At 46.7% G+C, this 22274-nt stretch overlaps 1 protein-coding gene across 10 annotated transcripts in view; it reads right to left on the bottom strand.

The window, feature by feature from the left end:
* FRMD4A (FERM domain containing 4A) overlaps positions 1-22274 on the bottom strand; it is a 679547-nt gene that overhangs the window by 90778 nt on the left and 566495 nt on the right. For all 10 annotated transcript variants that reach the window (XM_017529828.2, XM_017529827.2, XM_037739021.1 and 7 more), the window contains 4 exons: positions 15271-15354; positions 7585-7650; positions 7264-7321; positions 4901-4987 (listed from right to left, as the gene is read on the bottom strand). In XM_017529828.2, coding sequence (XP_017385317.1) covers positions 4901-4987; positions 7264-7321; positions 7585-7650; positions 15271-15354 — 295 coding nt within the window. The remainder of the gene's footprint in view (positions 1-4900; positions 4988-7263; positions 7322-7584; positions 7651-15270; positions 15355-22274) is intronic.

The raw sequence follows: 22274 nt of genomic DNA, 5'->3' as shown, positions 1-22274 counted from the left end.
ATCAGAGGTGGGCTTTCTGCAGTCTGAGTAACTGACATGTGCTTTAAACATAACAAAGATGGCCTTTTTATAACGGTGACGAGGTTGGCAATGTAAGAAAAAGAAACAGGCGCCCTGTTTAGGTCTTCTTGTAGCCGAGACTTCTTCACAATGGCTCCGGGTGAGCCCATGGCCTTGCCTTTAAGTTCCATCTCACATCTTAGCAGGGGTGGGTACCCCCAGAAGCTAACAAGGCTAAGGTTTTACTTTTCCTCAAGGGCTTTTCAAAGGCCTGTTCTTTTTTTTTTTTTCTGGAGATGGAGTCTTACTCTGTTGCCCAGGGCTGGAGTGCAGTTGTACAATCTCAGCTCACTGCAACCTCTGCCTCCCAGGTTCAAGTGATTCAGCCTCCTGAGTAGCTTATAGGGATTATAGGTGCCCACCAACCAGGCCCAGCTAATTTTTGTATTTTTAGTAGAGATGGGGTTTCACCATGTTGTCCAGGATGGTCTTGAACTCCTGACCTCAGGTGATCCACCCACCTCAGCCTCCCAAAGCACTGGGATTACAGGTGTGAGGCCCCACACCTGGATAAAGGCCTGTTCTTAATTGTATATTCAGATTGTACATTCATTTCTTAAGGAGGGCCCCGAATGATGTAAGCTTCAGGGCCCATGCAACGGAAGCAGCCTTTGCATCTCGCCGTGATCATCATGATTGGGAAATGAACTCTTCACTCCCAGCTACTGGTGTGCCAGCTGCCAATCCAACCTCCTCTCTCTGTCCAGTCCCTGGTTCAGTGATGCTTTGAAAATTCTTGCTACTCTTGAGCTCCAACTGAATGCCAAACTGCCTACTAGTCACAGTCACCTGGATGTCCCATCACGCCTGCAGCGTGGCATGTCCTAAGCTGCACTCGTCCCGCATCTGTCACTCCCAGTCCTCCCCTTCTCCTAGCGTCCATGCTCTGGTGGATCCTGAAGCCAGGAGTCATTCTGCATCCTCCTCCACCTCTCATGGCCTCCCTCTCCCACTCACAGGTGACCAGGAACACACGCCTTCTCAACGTCTTGGTTCCCCATCTCCATCCTCAAGCCCCGCCAGGTGTGGCCTTCCCTGCCATCATCATGTGCTGGTTTCTGAGTCTTGTCCTCGGTTTCTCCTAGCCAACCTCCAAGCAGTTTCCAGAAGGTGCTTCTACAGCAATGGAAATCTGACACTATACATCTCTGCTTCAAATAGATGCAGCTCCACTCCCTACAGAGGATAAAGTTCTCCTCGCAGAGCCTTTAAGCCTCCAGGACCTGTGAGCCCTGGCCTCCTCACCAGCTCCTCTGTTCTCGCCCAATGTTCCAGTGTGAATGGCGCTGTGTCCCCTACCCCTGTCACTGTGGCTTCAGGCACACCGGCCTCTCTCCTGAACACTTCCCCATCCCATTCCTCCATCTGCAAAACTCTTTGCATCCTTGAAGACCCACTCACTCCCTCTCTGCTTTCTCTGTGAGGACTTCTCCTTACGCCAGTTGACAACTGCCTTCTGGAATCACCATCGACCTTCACACAGGTTCCTATTACACTGCTCAGACACTGGCTCAATATCATATATCTTGGAGGACAGGATTTATGCCTCATCTCAGTGCCCAGTGATGTGCTTGACACCTAATAGGTATGCAATAACTGTTTTGTTTTGTTTTTTGAGATGGAGTCTGGCTCTGTCACACAGGCTGGAGTGCAGTGGTGTGATCTCAGCTCACTGCAAACTCCGCCTCCTACATTCAGGTGATCCTCCTGCCTTACCCTCCTGAATAGCTGGGATTACAGATATGCACCACCATGTCTGGCTAATTTTGTATTTTTAGTAGAGACAGGGTTTCACCATGTTGGTCAGGCTGGTCTTGAACTCCTGACCTCAGGTGACCTATTCACCCACCTTGGCCTCCCAAAGTGCTGGGATTACAGGTGTGAGCCACTGTGCCCGACTGCAATGACTGTTTTTTGAGTGAATAATGGCTCTGACGGCTTGGTAGTCTGTCCTTAAATTAGAAACGGGCTGGAAAAGTCTAACTTCTTCTTCAAAGGCCACAGAAACCCAAGTGATTTTCAATAACAACCCAGTCTGGGTTAGAGCCAATGCCCTGGAAAATGATATTAACCTTTTAACATTTTAAATTCAAGAACCAGGATAAGTTCCATTCATTATTGTAAATTCTCTTATTCAGTGGCTGATTATTCATGCCTTTGGCTTCTTACTTTTCCTTCTCTTAAAGCCTGTTTTAGCATCTTATAATAGTTATAATTGGCCAAGCATGGTGGCTCACGCCTGTAATCCCAGCACTTTGGGAGGCCAACCTGGGCGGATCATGAGGTCAGGAGGAGACCATCCTGGCCAACATGGTGAAACCTCACCTCTACTAAAAATATAAAAATTAGCCAGATGTGGTGGTACGTGCCTGTAATCCCAGCTACTCAGGAGGCTGAGGCAGGAAAATTGCTTGCACCTGGGAGGTGGAGGTTGCAGTGAGCCAAGACTGTGCCACTGCAGTCCAGCCTGGTAACACAGCAAGACTCTGTCTCAAAAAAAATGAATAATACTAATAGTTAAAATTGATCAAGCCCTAGCTATGCATCCTCTCCTGCGTTTCACACACATCAACTGCTAGCTGATCACCTCTTCAATCTTCATTAGAACCTCAATTAGAGAAATAAAGCTTAAACATTCAACATATTAATAAATTGAACCCAACAAGTATGGATACTTGATAGCATGTCTCCTAAGAAGCTTAGAGGGAGAAGTGATTTTAACTGCTAGATTTTAACTATCTCTGCTATAGATCTCAATTATCCACGATGGCCTGGGTCTTCCACCACTATGGGCAAGAGAGAGCTCAATGTATTGCAGCCTGAATTTTGTTAAAGGCTTTAGGGAGTATTCTTGGATTTTGCAAACAGCAAAAACAGTCAGGTTAAAAAAGAGAAGGGTCAGGTCAGGCGCGGTGGCTCACGCCTGTAATCTCAGCACTTTGGGAGGCTGAGGTAGGTGGGTCACTTGAGGTCAGGAGTTTGAGACAGGCCTGGCCAACATGATGAAACCCCATCTCTACTAAAAATACAAAAATTAGTCGGGTGTGGTGTTGAGCACCTGTAATACAGCTACTGGGGAAGCTGAGGCATGAGAATCACTTGAACCCAGGAAGCAAAGGTCGCAGTGAGCCAAGATTGCGCCCCTGCACTCCAGCCTCGGAGACAGAGCAAGACCCTGTCTAAAAAAAAAAAGAAGGGTCATTGTAAAAAGAAGGAGGGAAGAGAGGGAGGGAATAAAAGGCACAGAAAATTATAGAAAGACCACGTGGGAAAAAGGCACAGGGGAAGCAGGAAGAAAAATACAGGGAGAAAGAGGAATCCCGCAATCGAGGAAAACAAAGCCAGAAAAAATAAGCACAGAGGGTCCAATTAATTTCTTGTTGCATATAAAAGGGTAAGAAAAGCCTTTGGAGATAGCCTCAAAACAACACCCCCTCCACACCACAAAGAGCCAGGTTCTTCCTGAATTGTACCCAGTGAATAATTCCCCCATCATTTGCTCAGGATCTTTTCTTAGAACTTAACCGCCTTGCTGATCAATGAAGTGAAAATCCTCCCCAACATGGGAACGTTTTCTTCTTCTGTCAATTTAATAAAGAAGCTGGCTAAGGACAGATGTTAACTGGATAGCCTACAATCCACTCAGATGTGTAGTGTGGGTTTCAATCCTATTCGTGGATAAAACAGCTTGGAAAGCAATCTGGAGTGACATAATGGGCCAACGCTGCCTTCTCTCTGCTAAAGCAAGTGTAGTTTTGATAGGTTTTTAATATGTATTTCAGGGTTTGAACTGCATACCATCTCTCTGTTATTCTCTGCCAGGGAATCTGAATGACAGCACTCGCCTCTAAGATTGTTTCCACTATAATTTTTCAATTTGTTCTGGTCTGAAAAATGTGTGTAAACGAAAACAGAGAAAATTCAAATGCTGTGTCCCCTTCAAACATTCCACTTTGGGTTTACAAGGACTTTGCAAACCGTTCTCTGTTTTTCTCCCTCTTTGGCAACTAATTTTATTTTCTGATCACCTTTACTGAGCCAGAAAATATGTGCTGGATTTCCAGGAACCTCTCTCTCTTATTTTTCAGCTTTTTTTTTGTTTTGTTTTTTGTTTTGAGACAGAGTCTCACTCTGTCACCCAGGCTGGAGTGCAGCGGTGCAATCTTGGCTCACAGCAGCCTCTGCCTCCCGGGCTAAAGCGATTCTCATGCTTCAGTGTCCCAAGTAGCTGGGATTACAGGCATTCACAACCTTGCCTGGCTAATTTTTGTAATTTTAGTAGAGATGGGGTCTCACCATGTTGGCCAGGCTGGTATTGAACTCCTGGCCTTAAGTGATCCGCTTGCTTCCGGGTCCCAAAGTGTTGGGATTACAGGCGTGAGCTACTGTGCATAGCCTTTTTGACCCGCAATCTCTTCTTTCAGCTCTCCCACCTCCCTTGATCGTGTCCCAAAAGCCTTTGGGAGAACTCAGGTGGCTTCAGGATTCAAGAGAAATTTGATATCATTTTTCCAAAGAATATAGCCCCACTGGAAATTAAGGAACATGACAGTCTCTCAAAAGTCTCTTTTCCCATCTGCTCTGGAGAGAACCGAGCCGGCCACCTCACCTTAAGTAATTATAACAGCTTAGGCTTCCTTAGAGACAGGGAGAAGAAAATGAAAAAATATTTACCCAGGGAACTCAGAAGGGATTACTGTGGAGTAATTTGTATACACTTAAATTAGCAGGGGATTGGGAGCCTTTAGGCTGCCTGGCGTGAGGATTTTTTAAGTCACTTCTACACCTGTTCCTCTCTGGATCTGAGAGGCGTTACACCCACGCAGGAGACCACCCTTACCTTCCTTGGCTTCACTTTATCATGGTAGTCATACTGGAAGATCCCTTTGTAGCTCAGGCCCAGCCACCATGGTATGCCCTGCTTGTCCTAGGACATCAAAAAAAGGTTCATGTAATTCTAGGGCTGGAGGAAGCAAACACGCGCCAAGTGGAGATTTCCTGGCTCGGGTGCAGAGGAGGGAAAGTGTCATTTCTTTGGAATGGATGGAGCTCACCTGCCCACTTTATTCCTTAACATCTGCACCCCTCATTGAAAGATGCTCTGTTATGTAAAGAGGAGACATGGGGAGTGCCGGGGGCTGGGGCTTGGCTCTGCTCCTAATCAGCCACACGGTAGAGGTCCTTTCCCTTTAGAAACAACGAGTGAATGCCCTGCTTTCTCTCTCTCCCTCTCCCTTTTTTTTCCTTCTAAGACTTTAGGCATTCCATGGTGCAACGCCCACTCACCACGAAGGAAAATCTGTGAGATGTGAGATGTCACACCTAATAAAAGGACCCTCTGGGCAGAGAAACTGTCATCGAAGGTCAGAGCCAGAGGAGCCACGGAGACTATGGAAAGTGACTCCTCTCATTTTAATGACAAATCACAGCAGAGTTTGCCCAGCTTTACCCAGGACCTTCCCCAGCCCCGGGGAGCACGGGCCAGAAGGTGTCACCCCGAGGTCCTGCTCACCCAAGATGACAGCTGTGTCCAGGCAGGGTGTTAGGACGCATGCTGTTGGACAGGTAGCAAAATGCAAGCCAAAACAGTCTCAGGACTGAATTAGAAACACCGAGTCCTTGTTTATTCCTTTTTTTTTTTTTTTTGAGATAGTCTTGCTCTGTCACCCAGGCTGGAGTGCAGTGGCATGGTCTTGGCTCACTGCAACCTCCGCCTCCCAGGTTCAAGCAACTCACCCACCTCAAGCCTCCCGAGTAGCTGAGACTACGGCATGTGCCACCACGTCTGGCTAATTTTTGTATTTTTAGTAGAGATAGGGTTTTCACCATGTTGTCCAGGCTGGTCTCAAACTCCTGACCTCAACTGGTTCGCCTACGTTGGCCTCCCAAAATGCTGGGATTACAGGCGTGAGCCACTGTGCCTGGCCCCCTCGTTTATTCTTTTAACAGAGAACTCTTATCACCTGAGTGTAAGTTGCAATTCTATATGCAAATAGGATGATTCTGAGTTAATTGGAGCTCCCAGAAGCTAGGATTTTATAGTGAGAACATCAGGCAGCTTTTCCCTAGATATGCCCTAATTGCCAAGTTTCTAAATAACTTAATACACCCCTATTGTGGGTATCTGGAAAACTTGAAACAGGCGTAATATTTTCGGAATATTTGTGGGGTGTGAGTTATTTCAAGATGAGCAAAAAGATAAAAGGCAAAAGAGATACATTTTGAAATTCTTTTAAAGCTTCATGGTGTATGATTTGTTTAAAAAAACCCACAAAACTTTAAAGGTACTATAAAATCCTCATCTTAACCCCCTGCCTCTGGGAAGTAGTTGTGTGCACTGCAAGCGTTTCAGATCATGGAACAAGAGGAAACCCAATGCCACTGCAACAGCGGATTGGCCAGGTAAGTGCTGTTTTACAGCGTAAAACAGGGCATCCATGAGATCACAAGGCCACCAGACAGGGAGCTTGATGCAGCTGGGCCAGGCTTCCTGGATTCGTGTTCTTTTCCAAGTAAGTAGCAGAACCATTTGCTTATGCTTTGAGATTCTAATCACCAAACACCCACACTTGGTACTTTGAAAATCACAAGCCCTGCTCTGATCTTTACCAAACTGAAATAAAGAGCACAGTTTTGAAGTTTCCTTGGAAGACAGAAAGCATATATATCAGAGGTAGCCTTTCTGTTAAGTTCCAGGGCTGACAAAGAAATGGACCACAGGTTGAAGCAAGTTGAAAGACAGGATGAAGTTTCCTGTATTTCAAATTGTCTCCCCGACAGCATGCAATCTTCCTGACCAAGGTCCCCCTGACCTGTATTTCCACCAGGAGTTATAAAGAAAAAAAAAATGAGGGCTGGGCATGGTGCCTCATACCTATAATCCCAGCATTTTGGGAGGCTGAGGCAGGAGAATCACCTGAGGTCAGGAGTTTGAGATCAGCCTGGCCAACACAGCGAAACCTCATCTTGACAAAATACAAAAATTAGCTGGGTGTAGTGGCAGGAGCCTGCAATCCCAGCTACTCAGGAGGCTGAGGTAGGAGAATTACTTGAACCTGGGAAGCAGAGGTTGCAGTGTGCCAAGATTGTGCAACTGAACTCCAACCTGAGAGACAGAGTGAGACTCTATCTCAAAAAAAAAAGCAGTTTTGATTTGTTTGTTTAGGGGAGGTTTGGCAACGTTTACCAAATGAGTTCACTCACCTTCACTGCATAATAGTGAACCCCGTAGGTTGGGAGAGATTCCACAATGCTCATGTAGCTGGAAAGACAACACGAAGAAACACACACAGAATGCACACAAGGCTAGTTACTCAGCAGATCTGGTATCATATACGTATTTGTGTATGTGTGTGTGATCAAGTTCTCGGAGTCATTATTTACTTGAAAACTAAATTGAAACACTGTCCCCCCCCACCCCCACCACTCCCAGATATGTCTTTGGAGAGGAACTGAACAATCCTGACATATGATATATTAACACATACAAACGCTATCCCCATGCGAGCCGGAAGGGTCACTTACTTCACGATCGCTTGACCTCGTGTCTGACCATTCAGTTTCTTGTAGTGCTCAATGACTCTGTCTTCACTGCAATTAGAAGAAAAGAATGCTGTTAGCAGAGTCCCTAGGTCAACAGCCAAGCCTCCTGCTGGCCAGGTATTTCTCAGCCCCATCTCATAAGAAGCTCCAAGGCACCAACAGCTCCTGGAAAAATTATTTGTCCTGGAATGGCATTTCCAAGCTCAGGCTGAGTGCGGCCTATTTGGATGTAGATTGACTTAAAAAATGGTCCGTTTTTTTTTTTCAAAGGACTTACATTCTCTTTATCTTTGATTTCTTTTTTTTTTTTTTTTTTTTTTTTTGAGACGGAGTCTCACTCTGTCACCCAGGCTGGAGTGCCATCAATGGTGCGATCTTGGTTGACTGCAACCTCCACCTCCTGGGTTCAAGTGATTCTTGTGCCTCAGCCTCCCAAGTAGCTGAGACTACAGGTGCATGCCACCACACCTGGCTAATTTTTGTATTTGCAGTAGAGACAGGGTTTCATCATGTTGGCTAGGCTGGTCTCAAACTCCTGACCTCAAGCGATCTGCCCACTTTGGCCTCCCAAAGTGCTGGGATTACAGGTGTGAGCCACCGTGGCTGGCTTATCTTGAATTTCTAATCAAGAAATATAAGACTGGAGCCCAGGCTGGGTGCAGTGGCTCATGACTGTAATTCCAGTGACTAGGGAGGCTGAGGTGGGTGGATCGCTTGAGCCCAGGAGTTTGAGACCAGCCTGGGCAACACAGTGAGACCTTGTCTCTATCTAAAAATACAAAAATTAGCCAGGCATGGTGGGGTGTGCCTGTAGTCCCAGCCACTTGGGAGGCTGAGGTGGGATGATCGCTTGAGCCTAGGCGGTCGAGGCTGCAGAGAGCTAGGATAGTTCCACTGCACTCCAGCCTGGGCGACAGAGTGAGAGACCCTGGCTCAAAATAAAAAACAAAAGAACAAAAAGACTGGCACCCCGGTTTTGGGATCAGCTCCTTGGAAGCAATGGTACCCTAAGAAGAGGAAGCAGACAGCGTTGAGCATACATTGATGCCCAGACTGAACTCCCTGGGATCCTTCTTATCCTCATCTCCCGAGTCCTGTCCACACAGGGCCTTATGGGGAGATGGCAGGCATGACCTTAACCCACAGCCTACCTGCTCTGAATGAGAAGTCAGGGATGGAAGGCTTTCCAGGAGGATGGAATGTTCTGGAACTTGGGCCTGGTTAATATGAACCATGGGGCAATGAGAGCCACACAGGAACACTTTGGGGAACAACAGCAAACCAGCTACCAGACGTAGACACGAACTTCCTCCCCTTCTGGAAGCTAAGGTGTTTTTTTTTGTTTTTGTTTTTGTTTTTTTTTTTTGAGAAGCAATCTTGCTTGTCACCTGGGCTGGAGTGCAGTAACACGATCTCGGCTCACTGCAACGTCCGCCTCACAGGTTCAAGCAATTCTTGTGCCTCAGCCTCCTGAGTAGTTAGGATTACAGGTGTGCATCAACACACCCAGTTAATTTTTGTATTTTTAGTAGAGATGGGGTTTCGCATGTTGACCAGGCTGGTTTCAAACTCTGGACCTCAGGTGATCTGCCCACCTCTGCCTCCCAAAGTGCTGGGATTACAGGCATGAGCCACCGCACCCAGTTGAAATCCTGTTTCTGCTATGGAAGAGGTTAGCTGGCTCCTTGGCGGCAGTGTCAAGCCTACCCCCTGAGACATGACTTTGGTGTCCATGGGGTAGGAGATACCGTTGCACCCACTCCTGCCTTCCGGTGGGCAGAGCCAACCTTGGGAATCCCAGGGAAGCAGGTGCAGGCAGAAAGCCTCACCCCACCTGCTGAGGTATGGAGTCCAGACACCTCAGCCTCCCTGGTCAGGCCCCAGAGCCTTGGAACCTCAGTTCTCACTCTTCTGTCTCACTCCTTGTCACCTTCCCTGTCCTCCATCAAAGCTCTGTATACCCTCAGGTTCTTGTTAGAGGATCTTTATTATCGATTATTATTATTTTTGAGACAGGGGCTTGCTCTATCACCCAGGCTGGAGTGCAGTGGCATGACCTTGACTCACTGCGACCTCCATCTCCCGGGTTCAAGCAATTCTCCTGACTCAGCCTCCCTAGTAGCTGGGATTACAGATGTGCACCGCCAGGCCTGGCTAATTTTTGTATGTTTAGTAGAGATGGGGTTTCACTACATTGGCCAGGCTGGTCTTAAACTCCTGATCTCAAATGATCTGCCTGCCCCAACCTTCTGAAGTGCTGGGATGACAGGTGTAAGCCACCACACCGGCCCTATTATCTATTATTCGTCACTACAGGATCTGCCTAAAGCCTTCATTTACCCACATTTTTCTATTTTCATTCTTAGTAAGGCCAGCTTTGGGGTAACAGGTTCTACATGTTCACCACCTAGCCCTTGGGGGTAATTTATTTCTCTTTCAATAACTACCTTAACCTCCGATTAGTATCTTTTAATTTTCATATTCTGGAACTTGATGTGCAGAGGACAGTCACAGGTCTTGATAAAGAAGTGTCTTTATAAATACCCAGAATGGGGGCCAGTGGGCTACAGGGGGCCTTGCTTCAGTTGGAGTCACTTCTATGGGGTCTGGACATCCTCTATTCAGAAAGGGGAAGACCCAGCCATCTCTCTCCTGGGCTCGCACGTGCCGAGGAAGTTCTATGTTAAGTGTGACAAAGTCGTCTCCTGATAGATGATTCCTAAAGAGCGTGTCCCCCAAGTGCAGAGCCAGCCTCACTAAATCTGCAGCACTGCGACAGGAGGTTCGGTGGTTCCAGTCCCTTCCATCCCACTCCCTCAATCCACCGCTGCCTCGGAGTGTTTCCTACCACGTGATCTGGGGTTTTGTGAGGTTGCCTCCCAGGTCTAGGGTCAAGCAACTCAGTGTAGATAGGGGCCTTTTTCCTTTGCAGCTCTAGGGAGAGAGGGTCCCTGGGGTGAGGTGAGGAGGTACAAGTCATCATAGCATTGTAGCCACAAACACACAGAAAGCTCAGGAGAAACACCCGTGAAAGAAAGTCAAAATCACTGTCAGAAGGCTGTGCCGCTGTTTAACAAGGACATGTTCTGATCACAGGATTCCGGGTGGCTGACAGCTGCGGAAATCTTTGCCACCCCCAGTTCACCCTGGAACGCCTGCTCTCTGAGACCACAACAGGGAGCTTCTCCATCCTCAGCTTTTCCTGCTCGCTTTGCCACATGGTGGGCTCATCCTGGGATAGCAACCTGACCGAGAACCTATTCTGCTCCCAGCTTGTCCCCACCTCTGCTCTGGAACTTCACAGAGGGCTGATGTGCTCTGAGCTTTGCAGACAATTTCCCCATACCCTAGATTTGGAGCAGAGACTCAAGGGGATAACTAGCAGAAATCCAGCACTGTCTGGAGGACGCAGCATTACGTGGATGAAAAAGGCAAATGAGCAAAGCTGCCTATTCCCGGGTCACTGGCTGGGTTGTGTTGCTAAGTCAAATGACCTCTCTGAAGAGAAGTGGGTACTGCTTGGTAAAATGCATGGGTGATGGAAGGAGAAATAGGGGGACAGTGACATGGTTCCCTCTCTTGGATCAGCTGCTAGCCCGTTGTGCTCGGTGGTTTCGCAATATAAAAAGATGTCCCTGCATAGCTTACTGAGGCGATAAGGGGTGGTCAGGTGGCCCAGCATTTACAAACAAGGCCTGCTGGGGGAAATCCAGCTCAGGGTCCTGATCCCGCCTCGTTCTGTTCCCCTGGGCCCATCATTCTAACTTTCTGCCTCAGTTGCCTCCTCAACAGGAAAATCGCATGGTGTGAAAAGTCCATGCTTGTTAAATGTGTGGGAAAATGAGCAGAAAGGTTTCTTGCACCATGACTCAGCATTAGTATGCTACTTTCACTGCTTTCCAATACCATGATGTGACGGTATATTTCCTCTCTTAATTACTGTCTGAAGTAGGTTGGTGTGTGTCATCCCATTTTGCAGAGGAGAAATTGGCAAAAGCCACCTGGATGGTCACTGCAGGGGCTTGGGGGGGATGCTAAGACCCACTGCCTTGCTCACTAGGCAGCAGCCTGCAGGTTGCCCATCGAATGTGTGAACTCCAGCAGGGGCAGAAGGGTCCCCAAAGAATGGTGAGGATGCCTCCTTAGTTCAGGAATTATCAGGGGACTTTGAGACTCTGGGCAACTGTGGTGGGAGGGGGAGAAAGGTCTCCCCCACCAGTGAGGGGTCCTGGTTAACCTTGCTGAGTGCTGATTCTAGGGCCCAGAGAGAAAGACAGTGAACAAGCTCTGTGCACCTGCTCACTCTTCATTCTATATCTGTATGAAGCATGGACAGCACTTAGCCCTCACCTTGTGGCTTTGATTTTTAAAAATCTATATATAAGGGGTATGAAAATAGTTATGTATGTAGAAGGAATACATTCTAGTATTTGATAGTACAGTAGGGAAATTATAGTTAATGATCATTGGTTGCATATGTCAAAGAAGATCTGTAATGTTTCCAATACAGGGAAATAAATGCTTGTGGTGACAGACATCCCAGTTATCCTGATTTGAACACCACGCATTATCTACAGATATCAGCGTATCATGTATACACCAAAAACATGTACAACTATTATGCATCAATAAGAATCAAAAATCCATATAAATAAGGTTGAACTATTAGAGCCAATACCAGCTAGCCAACTGTGATGAAATGTTCTGGTTGTGGTTGTTGTTTTCAGCAGGGTGTCATCAGGAGGGGTCCCTGTCATTGACGTTTATGCATCTGCTGGGCTGTGATGCGGGCTGAAAGTCCCCCGTCTTGCCACCCTCTCAGGGCATTTAACACTGGCTTGGGCACTTATGGGTCTGAAGGGGGCTCAGGGAAAGTGCTGGCCTGGTCACGATGGTACCAGACGAGCTGGCAAGCCAGCTATAGGTGAAGATGTTCATACTGAGGAGAGACAGAGGGAGTGTAGGTGAAGGGAGGTGCTTCTGGGTTCGTAATCGTGTGAACACAGAACAGACAATGGAGATGACCAGAGACATGGGGAGAAGAGAAGAAATTCAAAACTCTTGTAATGTAAGTAGCGTTGTTCTAAGGTATGGAAAGGAATGAATGAAGAGATGACGGAGGGACCCACAACAGGATAACTCTCAAAGGTGGGTACATTCCTCCCTGGTCCTCTCTAGTTACCTCTCACATCCCCGTGGCCTTGACCACCGGATTTTTGGAAGTGAACAGCCAGGAGGCTACAGATGGATAAGGCCCAGCAGCATAGGGAATTAGAGAGGCGGGGAATAGGGTCCATGAACGAGGAAACGGGACCATCATTTTTTGGTGTTTGGACTGCAAGTCTCAACATTTGGAAGGTGATGTGTACAAAATCCCTGCAGGTTAAACAGATTTTGCTCTTTGGGGGCAGATTATAATTAGAGAAAGCCATTATCTATCTATATCTATGTTTCCAAAAGAGGAGTGGCAATAAAACAGATCAAAGAGATGAAATGAGGATGCCAGACACAGAAGGGAGCTCGCAGCCTAGGGCCCAGCTCCCGGTGATGTGGTCTCTCAGAGAGATGTGATTTATGAGCCAGAGTTGAATCCTGCTAATGAACCCTGCACCAAGCATGCCCCACCCCAGCCAAAGGAATCTCTGAAAGCCACCCGAATCAATGAACAACCAGTTTGCTGTCTGGAAAGTGTCCAGACAAGATGAAATGCTCATAATACTTATATTTCAGAAACTGTCATCAAAAGCACTTACACAAGTCACATGTTGTAGTTTATTAGGATCAACCTGGTCTGTGCTTTTTGTTTTGCTTTTAAATAAAAACAGTTGTGGCCATGCTTTTAAATAAAAGCATTATAGGCTCATGCCTGTAATCCCAGCACTCTGGGAGGCTGAGGTAGGCAGATCATGAGGTCAAGAGATCAAGACCATCCTGGCCAACATGGTGAAACCCCATCTCTACTAAAAAAAAGTGCAAAAAATTAGCTGGATATGGTGGTGTGCACCTGTAGTCCCAGCTGCTCGGTAGGCTGAGGCGGGAGAATCATTTTAACCATGGAGGCAGAGGTTGCAGTCAGCCGAGATTGAACTACCACACTCCAGTCTGGGTGACAGAGTGAGACTCTGTCTCAAAACAAAACAAAACAAAAAAGCAGTTGCAATGATTTCTGTTAGGGAATCAGGAAAGGAACGTCAGAGAAGCAGTTTCAGAGTTATCGAAGGGCAGTGGTCAGGGCTTACGAGGCCAGTGAGATTGCAAAACTTTATCAAGGAATGCAAGCCCTGCCCAACTGTGGCCCAAACCACAATCTGGGAAACTTTCAAATGCCTGCATCATTCAGAATCAGTCATTTAGGGGCTGACAGATGAGTTTTGGCATAATGTTACATTGTGTCTAAGTCAGAAGACATGAAACATTGAGGGAAAATAAAAAAAATCAATCTCTCTCTTCTGCAAAGAAAAATACCCTGGTTCTCCCACGTCTCAGAACCTCACACATCCTGTCAACAAATGACAGGTGTTCCAAAATGAAACTCTAGCAGCAGTTTCATGATGAAAGCCTCTCAAAGGCAGCGAAACTTCCAAAGTGAAAATTTAGAAGGTATTCTTTTTGAAAATAAAAAAAAAAAAAAAAAAAACAGAAAAGGGGAGGTCTCATGTGCAATACTTCATTTAAGTAAATGCAGAAGACGGGCTGGGAGCAGTGACTCATGCCTGTAATCCCAGCACTCTGGGAGGCTTAGGTGGGCAGATCACCTGAGGTCAGGAGTTCAAGACCAGCCCAACCAACATGGTGAAACCCCATCTCTACTAAAAGTACAAAAATAAGCTGGGTGTGGTGGCGTGCACCTGTAGTCCCAGCTACTCAGGAGGCTGAGGCAGGAGAATGGCTTGAACCTGGGAGGTGGAGGTTCCAGTGAGCCGAGATCACACCACTGCACTCCAGCCTGGGTGACAGAGCAAGATCCATCTCAAAAAAATAAAAATAAATAAACGCAGAAAACGGTTTCGTGAAGACACATGGTACTTAATACAGCTGTGAGTCCAGACTGGCATGTGGGAGCTGGTGGAGGGAGGGTATGTTCAGTTGTCCTGTGTTGAGAAATGCTGAGTGTATGATAAAATATATTGTTTGCTGAGAAGAATGATGGCAAGGAAAACCTAGCCACCCCCGCCAGGTGGAAAACTACTTGGGGCACTCTAAAGTAGCAAGGCAGTATATGTATATCATACACTGGTTAAAACAATTCTTCAGGCACGGGATATGTGACCCCGCCCCTGTGGCTCCCTCCTGGAGAATACTTTCTAGTTTGTCCTTGATCAGTGGTAAGCAGACACCAGCTACCTGCTTAGTTTATCTTGGTTCTGTGAGAAAACACAGAACCCCTGCTTGTTAATAATCATCACCTGTTCTGAGAGAATAAACACATGGGTCAGAGTCTGCTTGAGGCCCTCGGCCTGAAATACTGTCAGCCCCCTGAGGCTCTCGGCTGGGAAGCCTGCTGGCCCCCCGGATAGTCCCATTTTGCTGTTCTATCTGGGTGTCTGCTTCCCAATTCCTTCAGTGATGTCTGGGTGGGGGACTCTACAGCCGAGCTGGTCTGGGTAGTCTGTGTCCCCTTACACCCCAGGAAGGGCTCGCTCCTGAGGAAGACTCCAGGGGTCTTACCAGTAGGCCAGGGAAGGGTGCTCCTTCAGGGCTTGGGTGGGCAGGGCTGGCAGCTTCTTCAAGTCACTCCTCACGACTTCATTGCTGAAAGAGAGAATGCCCAGAAATGCGCTCACCCGCTGAGAAAATAATCGCACTCTCTGATCCCACTTGGGCCGGCTGCCTTGTCTGAGACCCCACATCTGCTTCCCTTTTAATAAAAAGTAGTGGGAAGAGGGAGTGCTCTCTTATTTATTTGCTTAATACAGATGTAAATGAAGGCAGAACACACCAAGCCCAGTAACCGCCTTTCACGGAGCAGAAAGCTGGCAAAGCACCCCCAGATGGCCAGGGGTGTCTTCCCAAACACTTCTTTCTCAGAGGGGCACAGAGTGAATGCCTCTGAGCATCCCTCAGCAGGAATTCGGGGAGAAGGGTCCCCGGGGTCCCCCAGGGCAGAATCCTAGGAAAAGTTCTCCAGGACCCTGCTGTTAGGCTCACAGAGCTCCAAGAATGGAAAATGGACTGCTGTCTCCTTAAGAGTATTTGCTCTGCTAATATACAAGGCTGGTTTTCATGGCTTATGTTGACCACGTGCTCGTAACTGTTTTCTGAAATATGACAAATAAATACTGATGGAGTTTCCTTTATCTGAAATGCTTGGGAGAAAAAGTGTTTCAGATTCCAGATTTTTTCAGATTTTTGAATATTTGCATTTATATACTTACTGGTTGAGCACCACAAAACCTGAACATCTGAAATCCGAGGTGCTCCAATGAGCATTTCCTTTGAGCGTCATGTCGTCACTCAAACATTCCAAAGTTTGGAGCATTTTGGATTTCAGATTTTCAGATGAGGGAGACTCAATTTGTAACTTTTGCTTTTGACAAGGCTCAGAAACTACTTAGAAAGTGAGACCTGCATCATCTGGAATAGGCTGAGCATCCCATATCCAAAAATCCCAGCTCAGAAATGTTCAAAAATCTGAAATTTTGTGAGTGCCGACATGACACTCAAAGGCAACGCTTACTGGAGCACTTTGGATGGTGGATTTTCAGATTTGGGGATGCTCAACCAGTCGGTATATAATGCAACTATTCCAAAATCCGAAGGAAATCCGAAACACTTCTGCTCCCAAGCATTTGGGATGAGGGAGACTCAACCTGTACCATTAGGTGGTTTTATCCATCTGGTCCTGAAACCAGAAATTCTTTTCCCATAGACTCACAGATGCTCAGGTTTGGAGGATGCTTTAAACTCGCCTCGTTTAGCCAGCCTTCTTCAGGTGCCTGACTCCTCCCTAGACACTCAGCAGGTCCGCATCCCCTCTGGGCTGGACCACCTGTGGTGTCTGCAGCCACCCACTATCCCCGGAGTGACCAGCGGCAGCCACTTTGGGATGCTTCTGATATTGAAAGAGCGTTTCCCTATCCTGGTCCACCCAAGAGCCTCAGCCGGGTTTGCAAAGGCGCATGTAGGAAGGCTCTGCCTTCAATCTGCAGTTCTGACTTGGGCTACATTAGCAGCTTCAAGGTTGCTTATACTAATGAAGGCAAGTACTGGCCAAGACCCTGGGCGGTGCCATCTAAAAAGCAATGAAACAGGAACTCAGGGTATAAATCCAAAGGAAGGCAGGAGTCCCGCAGCCACAGAGGGGAATTCCTGAGGTGCTGGACGGTGGATACTCCAACACCCCTGCCACTAACTGGAGGGTGTGTCGTTCCCTGTGTCCCCGGCAAGAAACACGGCCAAGGGCAGTGCAACCAGCAGTGTCACCACTGGACGCCTGGTACCACTGGGCAAAACCACACCAATACAAGAACACATTAGTTCTCTATGTGTATTGATAAAGAAAACATGTAGGTTACGTGACATTAGAGCACTCCCAGAAAAAGCATTTTTCCGGTGCTCTAAGAAAGAATGAGGCCAGGCGTGGTGGCTCATGCCTTTAATCCCAGCATTTTGGGAGGCCAAGGTGGGAGGATCACTTCAGTCCAGGCGTTCAAGATCAGCTTTGGCAGCATAGTGGACCCTGTCTCTACAAAAAACATAAAAATTAGCTATGCATAGTGATGCATGCCTGCAGTCCTAGTTACCCAGGAGGATAGCTTGAGTCTGAGAGGCTGAATTTGCAGTAAGCTGTGAGTGCACCGCTGCACTCCAGCCTGGGTGACAAAGGGAGACCCTGTCAAGAAAGAAAAGAAAATAGAAAAGGAAAGGAAAAAAAGGGAAAGTGAAAGAAAAAGGAAAGAAGAGGAAAAGAAAGAAAGAAGGAAAGAAAGAGCAAGAAAGGGAAGGAGGGAGAGAGAGAAAGAGAAAAGGAAATGAAGGAAGAGAGGAGAGAAGGAAAGAGAGAGAAAGAAAAGGAAAAAGGAAGGAAAGAAGGAAGGAAGAAAAGAAAGGGAGAGAAAGAGTAAGAGAGGGAGAGAAGGAAGGCTAGAAAGAAAGAAAAGAAAATGAAAGAAAAGGAAAAAAATGAAGGAAGGAAGTAAAAAATGTCATGACTAGTGGTGTCGGCGAATCCTGGCTTTAAATGACCAACCAGAGGGAAAAGCTCAGCGTGTAACTGCTTGAAGCAATCCATCCAAGTACTTGAACTGTTAGACTCTAAGCGAGGCAAGGACAGATCAATTGATAATCAATCAGCTGAAGGTGTTGGTGAAGCCCCTGCTATTACATGGAAAGAATTGTAGGGGATGCAAAAAATGATGAGATACGGTCTAACCAGCAGGTACCCGCGATTTAGCTGGGAAGGCGAGAGGAGCGCCTACAAAGCTCACCGACAATGGGGTGATGTGTGATCATGTCAATCCAAACAACAGGAAAGCTCAGAGGAAATAACGGTCCCCTGGGGCTCTGGGGTAAGACCGGCTTTAGGGGAGGCTGTGCATGAAGAATAGCATAAGAACATCACTTTTCTCCCGAGTGGAGCACAGACAGACATGGGGCCACATGAACTGCAGAATCCATCAGTCAGTGGAATGTCAGGGGCAATATGCTGGAAAGGGCAGGGCGGGCACAGAATGGTGAAAGTTTAATGCCAGGCTCAGAGGGTTCAACCTCTCCTGGGCTGGATCCAGGAGGCAGATGCCAGGACAGCCCCTGGTGGCTTTCAAACGGGTCAACTCCTAGTGTTCAGGAAGATTCCATTCCAATCCCAAGTATAATTGGTAATTTTTACTCACATGCTATAAAGGCATAGTTTCAGCAAATATTCAATTCACTGAACATATGAGGGTCCACTATGATGAATTTCCAGATCTTCTCTCCCTGCCTCACGGTAAGTTCCCTGAGAAAAGGGATTTGATTTATTGGTTCATCAGCACGCAGAGTGCTGGCTTCCACGTAAAAGGCACTGTTCTCAGATCAACTTACTGAATGAAACCATGAGAAAGGCAATTAGTGGCTCCCTGAAGGAGCTGAAACTTGAGTGTGGGTTTACTCACACCCATCACATCTAAAGTGTATTTGGGGAAGGAAGGAACTCCAGGAGGAAGGGATCGTTTTACCCACCAAACCCTTGCTTGTTGGCAAACAAGTTTCCCGGGTGACAGCCACAAGTTTGATTTCCTCGCTGAAGCCTGCCGTGGGTTCTCTAGTTCTGCTCCAGGGCAGGGTTACACAAAAAAATATAACAAGAAATCACCAAGGCATGAAGCCCGGCCAGATCCATTATATTCTGGAAGGGATCCATGACCCTTCATCCTTCCCCAAGGACAAATCTGTAGAAATGTTGTTTGCTTTTCTGCTGTTTATAAACATCTGCAATAACTTAGAGGTGTCCAGTCCTGTCAATCCAGCCAAACTCAGTGGCTAAAAATCAGAAAGCTGCCCTAATGGGAAACATGGTCACTCTACCCCAGAGACTTGCAACGCTGTGGCCTAACGAATGTTCTAGAAGTTCACAGCTTCCTTCCTCAATGTCTTCCACGTCAATGTATTCCCTAGAGTTCATGGCATGTGATAAATGCCAACTTGTAAAAAACCTTAAAACAGTTCATTATGGCTGCCTTCCATTTTTGGAAAAAGGCAAAAAAAGGGCTGGATGTGGTTGGCTCATGCTTGTAATCCCGGTACTTTGGGAGGCCGGGGTGGGAGGATCGCTTGAGTCCAGGAGTTTGAGACCAGCCTGGGCAACATAGTGAGACTCCATCTCTACAAAAATAAAAATTAAAAAAATTAGCCAGGTGTACAACAAATTGCTGTTGTAGTCCCAGCTATTCGGGAGGCCGAAGTGGGAGGATCGCTTGAGCCCAGGAATTTGACCTCACAGTTTGCTATGATCATGCTGCTGTTCTCCAGCCTGGGCAACAGAGGGAGACCCTGTCTCAAAAACAAAAAGAAAATAAAAGAAAAAGAAAAATGGAAAAACCTAATCTCAGAGAGCCAGTTGCTAAATTGAGAATAACATTCAAGTCTTCTTATCTTGAATACTAAGCAGCTTTTATTAAAAACTCTCAGGCAGTTATTCATGTTTCCAGCATAAAAATGGTAGGTCAGTGCTGTACTGGTCTTTGATTTAGTGGGGATTTTTTTGAGCTGATGTGCCTGTCTTCTACAGCCTATACTCCTCATAAAACAAGGGAAGTTACAATGATCTATTGGGGAAAAACAAAGATTTCTAGCAATATATCAAATAGAGAATTTGCCACAGTGAACAGCAACACATTGAAGCAAGACACCACAAAGTGAAGAAAGCAAAAATTAAACCTGAGACAGAAGGATGAGCAGAAATCCACAATGTGTTTGCTTTTCTTTAAAAAACTTGGAAATAACTTTTTCAAGAAAGTCCCCTTGGGTCAGATGAGATGTATGTGATTTGTGAGAGAAACTTGGGGAAAATAGAATATGCTTAGTGTGAAAGAATTCTTCCTAAAACCAGTCGTTTCTTCTCTTTTTTGAGATGGAGTCTTGCTCTGTCACCAGGCTGGAATGCAGTGGCGCAATTTCGGCTCACTGCAACCTCTGCCTCCCGGTTCAAGCGATTCCCCTGCCTCATCCTCCCAAATAGCTGGGACTACAGGCGCATGCCACCAGGCCCAGCTAATTTTTTGTATGTTTAGTAGAGATGAGGTTTCACCATATTGGCCAGGCTGGTCTCGAACTCCTGACCTCAGGTGATCTGCCTGCCTCGGCCTCCCAAAGTGCTGGGATTACAGGCGTGAGCCACCCCACCAGGCCCAAGCAGTTGTTTCTATCTGCACTGGTACGAAAACAGCAGAACTCAAAACCCTGCATGTTACACTAGCATAACAGAAAGGAACAGCCCGGCACTCAGAAACAGCAATATAATGCTAGCATCGGCCTAACTCCTCCATATTTTATGAGTAGATAATGAAGGTCAAGTTCTCCAGGGTGGGATATTTCATAAGTGGAGTATTGCAGGTCCTTAAGCCATTATCACAATTCCAAAATTCAAGAAGCTCTAAGAAACATTTCTGAGTCCATTTGGCTCAGAATCTTTCTGCACAAGGCAAGGATGGACCTTTCTATCTGCGCCCACTTGGCGGGCACCTCCATGTTTTATGCGGGGGGTGCTAAATGTCTTTAATTCCAGGTGCTGCCCTAGGCCCTGCCCAGGGTGTGGTGCAAGCCCTGAATTACCTGCCTAAAACCTGCCAAGCTCTGAATCCGTGAACACTGAGAACCTAAATTTCTAGATATGCATACGTGACTCTGCATTCCTTTATGCAATCATACAATGGATCTCGAAAACCGAGACAGATGAATGAGGGAAGTTACAGATTTTTATTCTTTGCTGATCTTTAAGAAATCAGGCAGGAAACAATCTTCTTTCATTTCCCTTTCCTTCCTTCCTCCTCCTGTTGGTAAACCAATGTGAAGTTGGAGTTACAACAAAGAAAATAGAGCACCTGCCTATCTCTGCCCCATCACGTGCTTTCTTCCCCAGGTGTGCAGGAAAGGCTCCATGAAGCGATGGCTCCAGCAGAATTGCAGGGGTTGTCCACCATTGGTTTGGGCCCTATCTGTCTGAGAAACTTCTCCTGCCACAGTTTGCAGACAAAGGGAACCACCTGGAGGCCCCAGGAGTTTTTCCCAGCATGGGATTCTGAATTCTGCGCATGTATCACAGATACGTCACATGAATTTACCAAGTGGGGAGGAAACACGGCAAACACATTTATGAATTATGTGCCTATTTTTTTTTTCTTTTTTTGAGACAGGGTCTTGCTTTGTTGCCCAGGCTGGAGTACAGTTTTGAGATCATGGCTCCCCGCAGCCTCAGTCTCCCAGGCTCAAGCGAACCACCTGCCTTAACCTCCAAGCAGCTGGGACTACAGGTGCTTATTGCCGTACCTTGCTAATTTTTAAATTTTTTGTAGAGATGAGGTCTCATTACGTTGCCTAGGCTGGTCTTGAACTCCTGGGCTCAAGCAATTCTACTGCCTAGGCTTTCCAAAGTGCTGGGACTATAGGCATGAGCCACTGTACCTGGCAGTGCCTTTCTTTCTGATGCTAATTGTTAAGTTACATAAGATTTCTTCCTTGATTAGTGAGTCTGCTTTTCTCGGGTGAAAGGAAAGTTTTGTGAATTTCTAATTTAGGTTAGATATAAACGTATAAAATTAAAAACAAGATTAAAAAATTCAGGCTGGGTGCAGTTGCTCATGTCTGTAATCCCAGCACTTTGGGAGGCTGAGGAGGGTAGTTCACAAGGTCAAGAGGTCAAGACCATCCCGGTAAACATGGTGAAACCCTGTCTCTACTAAAAATACAAAAATTAGCTGGGCATGGTGGCACACACCTGTAATCCCAGCTACTCAGGAGGCTGAGGCAGAGGAATTGCTTGAACCCAGGAAGCGGAGGTTGCAGTGAGCAGAGATCGTGCCACTGCACTCCTGCCTGGTGACAGAGTGAGACTCTGTCTCAAAAAAAAAGCAATTGTTTCATAAGTCTACAATTTCAGGCACACAATTTTATTCAAAAACCCCAAGAAGAAATGATTAATTTTCTATATTTCTCAGTATCACCCTTTAGTTTGGAAATCTCCACTCGGAAAAACT

The sequence above is a fragment of the Cebus imitator genome, unplaced genomic scaffold (genome assembly GCF_001604975.1).
Source record: "Cebus imitator isolate Cc_AM_T3 unplaced genomic scaffold, Cebus_imitator-1.0 Scaffold61, whole genome shotgun sequence".
NCBI lineage: Eukaryota > Metazoa > Chordata > Mammalia > Primates > Cebidae > Cebus > Cebus imitator.
Note: the sequence above shows the minus strand (reverse complement) of the source record. Positions and strands in the feature narration are given on the sequence as shown.